This window comes from Dendrobium catenatum, unplaced genomic scaffold (assembly GCF_001605985.2).
Source record: "Dendrobium catenatum unplaced genomic scaffold, ASM160598v2 fragScaff_scaffold_1638, whole genome shotgun sequence".
Lineage (NCBI taxonomy): Eukaryota > Viridiplantae > Streptophyta > Magnoliopsida > Asparagales > Orchidaceae > Dendrobium > Dendrobium catenatum.
Genome location: NW_021320100.1, coordinates 298,119 through 304,118, shown reverse-complemented (window position 1 = coordinate 304,118; position 6,000 = coordinate 298,119). Strand labels below are relative to the sequence as shown.

Here is a 6,000-nt window from a genome sequence, read left to right as displayed (position 1 = left end):
ACTAGCTTTCGCCTCGAGATTCGTGCCCAATCAAGCTAATTTTGTGATGCCGTATCAAATCTCTTGAAGTACTTAATTATATAATTAAAGTTTAATCATGCCTATTTTAAAAATTTGTCCAAAATAAAAACAGTATAATGACAACTGCATGTTCCTGCTCTTAAAAGAAGAACGCATAAGTCTCCAGAGAGGGCATAACCGTCATTTCTTATGAAACTCCGTCATCTCCTCCTTATAAATAAAACCTGCTAGCTCGCTCCATCTTCCATTCAAGCACAGATTCGCAGTCCGCAAGGCCAATGGCTCATCGCATACCCCTCACCGTTGTCTTTCTTTTCTCCGCCGCCTGCGCCTCCTCCGCCGCCTCACTTGCTCCGTCCGAGGATGACAACCCGAACCTGCCTAACACGAACCCGTTTAGTTCGACCGACCCAGCCTTCCTCCAAGCTCTCGGCACCTCCTTTTATGCCACTCGCTTCGCACTCTTCGCCCAACGGTAGATTTGATTCATTGATTTTTAATCTATAATCTCTATCCTTCAGAAAAAAACTTCTGATTTAATGATCGGACGGCTGTGATTCTGTCGTAGTTATGGGAAAAGCTACGAGTCTGTGCATGAACTCCGGAGAAGGTTTGGGATCTTCAAGCAGAATTTTGAGCAAATCAGGGCCACCAATCGGAAGGGTCTATCGTACAGTGTATCCGTCAACCGTGAGTAAAATATTTTAATTTTTGATTGAGTTGTGACCGTTGGATTGGATAATCACGATTGCGTTGGCCGTTGGATCAGACTTCGCTGACTTGACGTGGGAGGAGTTCAGGGCGAGCTGGCTGGGAGGAACATCGCTGAACTGCTCGGCAGGTCTAAAACCAAAGCATATATTGAACAAGAAGAAGCTCCCGAAGGAGGTGCGTTTTGAGTCGTTGATTAAATGATGATTGATCTTAGCCGTTCAATTTCAGTGATGGTGAATGACTGATTTAGTCTTGCAGAAGGACTGGAGGAAGGATGGAATAGTGAGCCATGTGAAGAACCAAGGCGACTGTGGATCCTGCTGGGCGTTTAGGTAAGAGTAGGAAAAACTGAGTAACTACTTAGCCTTCCATGATCTTGGTTTTTTTATTTGAGGTTTTGTGCCATAGAGGGAAGTCAAGCAGCAAAGACAAATCATTATTATCTTGCCTTCAAGAATTTAAAGCTTGCAATGAGGCCAATTTGAGCATTCTCAAGTGTTGCCTCGGGCTCAGCTCATGCAAATGAGCCAGAATCTTTCGTTTGTTACACTACAAAAAAAAATGACTTATTAACTGCAGATAAAATTGGTCGGTAAAAAAAAAAATGAAAATCCATTGAAAATCTTGCTTTTCCGGCAAGTTTCCAGCGGATATTCATACGATAGTAATTTGCGCGTCGGAAACTCTATTCTAGCGAAATATTTCTGCCAAAAACATTTCCAACAGATTTTCCAATGCAATTCTGGCGAAAAAAATAAATTAAGAAAGCACGTCGTTTTCTTCGAGCGAATTCTGGCGTTATATCCGCCGGTATTTCCGGCTGAAATATTGCAAAAAATGTGCCAGAAATGCCGCCGTAAAGTACTAGATAAATATCCGCCGGTTTGTCCGCCACTTTCACCGATGCATTTAAATCCGCAGAAAAGTCCGACGATAATAGAAGATTTTTCTGTAGTACTGTTGAATCATTAACTTGTTGCGAGTCGAACATAAACAATATAAAACATAAAATTTTCGTAAAATTCATACATAAATTATAAAATATATGCCATTATTATCATATATGTACATATGCCATATAAATATAAATATATGAATAAGAGTATATATGTACAATATATACGCATGCATGCATGCATGCATATATTTATGCATACATTCATGTATTTATGAACATAATTAAGCTTTTAGCAAGCAGAAGAAGGTCCAACGAGGTATTATCCGCGTTTGCCTATGATCTTATTAAAAACTAGTTGAATTTAAGCTAATTCAATTTATCAAACATGAACAGCGAGCTTTTCTGATATCCCTACAGGCCAGAAAATGTTCTTCTGAACCTGCAAATCGATTCAACTATAAAATGAAATATATTGGCAAAAGATTAAGAATCATAATTCTGATCACTTATATGTACTAATTGACAGCGCAACTGGAGCAATAGAGGCGGCATTCACGCAACTAACTGGAAAGGCTATATCTCTATCAGAGCAGCAGCTTATAGATTGTTCCCTTAAATACAACAATTTTGGATGCAGCGGAGGCTTTCCTTCCCAAGCTTTTCAGTACGTTAAGGATAATGGCGGTATTGAAGCAGAGAAAACTTACCCTTATTTGGCTGCTAATGGTAAATGTAGATTTAAGAAAGAGAACGTGCGTGCAAAGGTTATTGGTTCAGTTAACATCACACAGGTAAGGATTATTTCTCTTTCTTCTTCTTCTTCTTCTTCACTTCATCTTTCAAAAATTGAAGTTCAGGCTTATATTTATAGTTTTATTTCAATATGTTTTTGTTAGTGAATCATCTGAAACGAATTCAAGTATCAATCTTTATTATCATTTGAATGATGAGTTCAGAGCTTTTTGGTATAATGTTTTAGATTGCTGATTAGTAAATAGGAACAAGATTTCACATGATAATCACTGTAGGAAAATCATATATTACTGGCGGCATTTTTCGGTGGCAATTGATCATTTTTCGGCGGAGTGAATTTATCCGCGACTTTCAGGCGGAAAATTTTCAACTGGCAAAACCGCATAGGAAAATTTTTTCCTGTGGCATTTTCCGACGAATTTTAAAATTAAAAGAATTAAACTAAAATATTAAAATAAACAATGAGTTATTAAACTAATACTTAATCAAAATGATGTTTTAATCTATAAAAATATGTAAAATTAATAATCAAGTTTAAAATGAGAATTAAAATATATAATTAATTTAAAATGAATGTTAATAATTCAACATGAATTAAAATAAAATATTAAAATTAAGAATTATTTAAAAGCCGTCGGAAAATGTCGTTGGCAATAAAAGCACTCGAAAGAACTGGAAAAGCCATTTCATCATATTCCGTCGGAAAATTGCCAAAAAAACTTCAAAAATTTGTTTGAAGAACTCTTCCGAAAAATTCTGTCCGTAATGAATGACTTTCCCATAGCGAATCAGATTTGTTGTGTTCTATCACTTAAGGTTTAAAGTATAAATCAATTATAAGCTAGACATATTGAATCTACTAATCACCCAACTGTCAGGACTTACATCTGTAAAATATATACTTCTTGACAAATGTCGAATTTTGAAGCTTATTCTGATTGAAAGTGAGCCAGGTCGGTCATTCTGATCCCATTTTCTTACTTCTGAATGATGATGAAATCTAAAAACTTCCATTTTCAAATATTAAACGAGTGAAAGCAAAATCATCTATATGCATAATCGACAAACTCACAGTTATTTTATCAGCAGAATTGATTTAAATTTAAATAAATTGAGTTCTAAGCTGATTTTAAATTGAATGATGTTTACTGATAGGGTGACGAGGATGAGCTCAAGCACGCAGTGGGAATTGTAAGACCAGTTACCGTTGGAATTGATGTAGTCCCTGACTTCAGATTTTACAAGAAAGGAGTTTTCAGCAGTGACACCTGCGGGAGTTCTCCAGATGTATATATGAGATCTTTAATGAAAGAATCAATTAAAAGGCCGGATTTTTGACTAAAAGTTTCTTTTCTTTTCTTTCTTATTTGCAGGATTTGAATCATGCAGTTTTAGTCGTTGGATATGGCGTAGAAGATGGCATACCTTACTGGCTTATCAAAAATTCTTGGGGGAAAAAATGGGGCGATAATGGCTTCTTCAAGATTGAGTCAGGCAAGAACATGTGCGGTGAGTAAATGAGATTACAAATGTATTTCCTTTTCATTAACTTTTTACTCTTTTTAGGGACTGAAACTTCAATGGAAATTTGATTCAGGTGTTGCTACTTGTGCAACTTACCCTAATGTTGCTGCAGCTTAATGAGCAGCTTCTTCTGCTTGCATATTAAAAGCTCTTGTTTCTGAAAAAAGAAAAGAAAATGTAACTAAAGAAGGAATGTGAGAAGAATATTAATGATATGTTTGTCTGTAAAGACGAAAGAAATATGTCATTGTAGGTTTCTAACTTTCTCCTATCATTAATTAATAAATATTTATGGCGATGTCTTGCTATATAGTGGTAGTTGTAGCCATTGCTGGATGTATTTGCAACTTGAATTCCAGTGTCTAAAAGAAGAATATATGGCTTTCTGTTTAGTATGATACCACGTGCAATTAAAAGCTGAAATTGAAAGCTGTCCGGCTGAAATTAAAAGCTTTATTTTAAGTTGGCTAAGCTGTTTGTGCTCAAATGCATTTCTAGCAACTTGATATTACGTCATTTTTTTGCTCGGTACCTGATGTAGTGGATCGTCGGAAGATGCGATCCTGCAAGAAGGATTTGAGTTTTCCCAATCCAGGGAAGAAGAAGAAGAAGCTTTCCAAAGCTTTAACAAAGGGATAATATCATTCAATGACCTTTTCCCTACTACAATGCATACATATATAACCTGTCTATAGAATATTCTAGAGAAACTTGTAACAAACTAAGTAAGCTATTCCTAAGGAGGACTATTAGCTATAATGTTCCACATCATTCTCCCCTTGCGTAAAAAGAGCTCGACTCCGTTCGAGGCTCGTTAATTAGAAGAGAGGTAGGGTGGCAAACAATTCATAGATCGAAGACTTTGAATGTAGACTTTAAAATTACTACATGAAGAGGCTTTCCCCAATCTAAGTGAGGAGGTTCAACCTTGGGATCCTTGAATTGAAAAAGCATTTCAATTTGTCAATTGGGTGGTGGATATGAGTTTTTGGCATACAACCGATCCCTCCTGAAATCAACGGCAAAAGAAAGATCACTTTTCCAAATTCCATAAGATAGGGAGGTGATCACATTCTCCCCTTTAGTTTTGTTTCTTTAATTCCTCCTCTTCATCTTTGTAGACATATTGCAAGAGAGTTGTCTTTTCCTTACCACCATGCCCCCTTATAGATAGAGTAGAATTGTTTCTGTACAACTCAACTACAGAATGCTCAATTGATGGCTTTCTTAACCACTGCATAACAAGCTCATTATCACTGCGCGCCCTTGAGATCAGTAAAATGGAGGGAAGAAATAACGCCCGGCCTCATGTCGAGCTCCTTGATTCCTTGCTCCTCAATAGTGGCAGTGGGGCCATAAAATATAAGTTTCCCATTTTCCTTGCTCCCGTAAGTAGAGCCTGACAATTCAAATTTGAGATCCCAGCCCTTATTGACATTTCGTCGAACAGCTTGGATGCATGACACTGAATTAATTTTTTCAATAGAATTTATACATGGGATTTCTACACCTGCAGTAACAATGTAGTTATCATTTAACTCAACATCCCCATTTCTATAATCTGATTTTTCCGCCATTGCTGTGGCTTCTCCCCGATCAAATGGCGGTCTCCTTGTGTTGAATGGCGTCACCCTTGCAGGAGCTGATGTAGGAATTGATATAGGTGTATTGCTCTCTTTCATCACCATCACAAAAGAAACAAAGGATTTATTGTGTTCTTGTTCATTTGAAAAACCCGGAACAGTTACCACAGCATGAAAATCATTTGAAACTTCTTTACTCACCTCCTCTACCGGATCTTCATCTTCAACAGGTTCTAAAAGATCATAAGCTTCCTCATCATTCACGACATCTTCTTCTGGTCTTGCGGCAGCTTGCTCAACATCAATTTCTTCCTGTGAAGGGACGAACGCGTTTGGGGGTTTTGGAGGCCGGTGGGTTGGGCTTGGTCGCACGCCTGGATCGAAGAGTGGAGTAAGCCGGAGGTGGGAATGCTGTCCTGAGGCGGGTTTGGGAGTCCAGACATACTGAAGACTTGTTCGACGGCATAAGAGCTTTGTTGAAACGGCTTCGGATCTGTTGAGTGGGCT

The 6,000-nt window shown here is 37.6% G+C and overlaps 1 protein-coding gene across 1 annotated transcript; it reads left to right on the top strand.

Moving 5' to 3' along the window:
- The first annotated feature begins 299 nt into the window (after positions 1-299).
- On the top strand, positions 300-4,027 carry LOC110106914 (thiol protease aleurain-like). Its single transcript, XM_020836997.2, has 8 exons — positions 300-496; positions 590-711; positions 791-909; positions 994-1,067; positions 2,160-2,424; positions 3,542-3,673; positions 3,760-3,895; positions 3,984-4,027. The coding sequence occupies exons 1-8, from the start codon at positions 300-302 to the stop codon at positions 4,025-4,027; spliced, it is 1,089 nt and encodes a 362-aa protein (XP_020692656.1).
- Positions 4,028-6,000: the final 1,973 nt, after the last annotated feature.

What these genes read in the sequence shown, in the direction of transcription:
- LOC110106914 (XM_020836997.2), top strand. Translation starts at nt 300, where the DNA reads ATGGCTCATCGCATACCCCTCACCGTTGTCTTTCTTTTCTCCGCCGCC. An exon ending in CCTGCGGGAGTTCTCCAGAT is followed by an intron (nt 3,674 to 3,759) that starts GTATATATGAGA and finishes TCTTATTTGCAG; the next exon opens with GATTTGAATCATGCAGTTTT. An exon ending in GTCAGGCAAGAACATGTGCG is followed by an intron (nt 3,896 to 3,983) that starts GTGAGTAAATGA and finishes AATTTGATTCAG; the next exon opens with GTGTTGCTACTTGTGCAACT.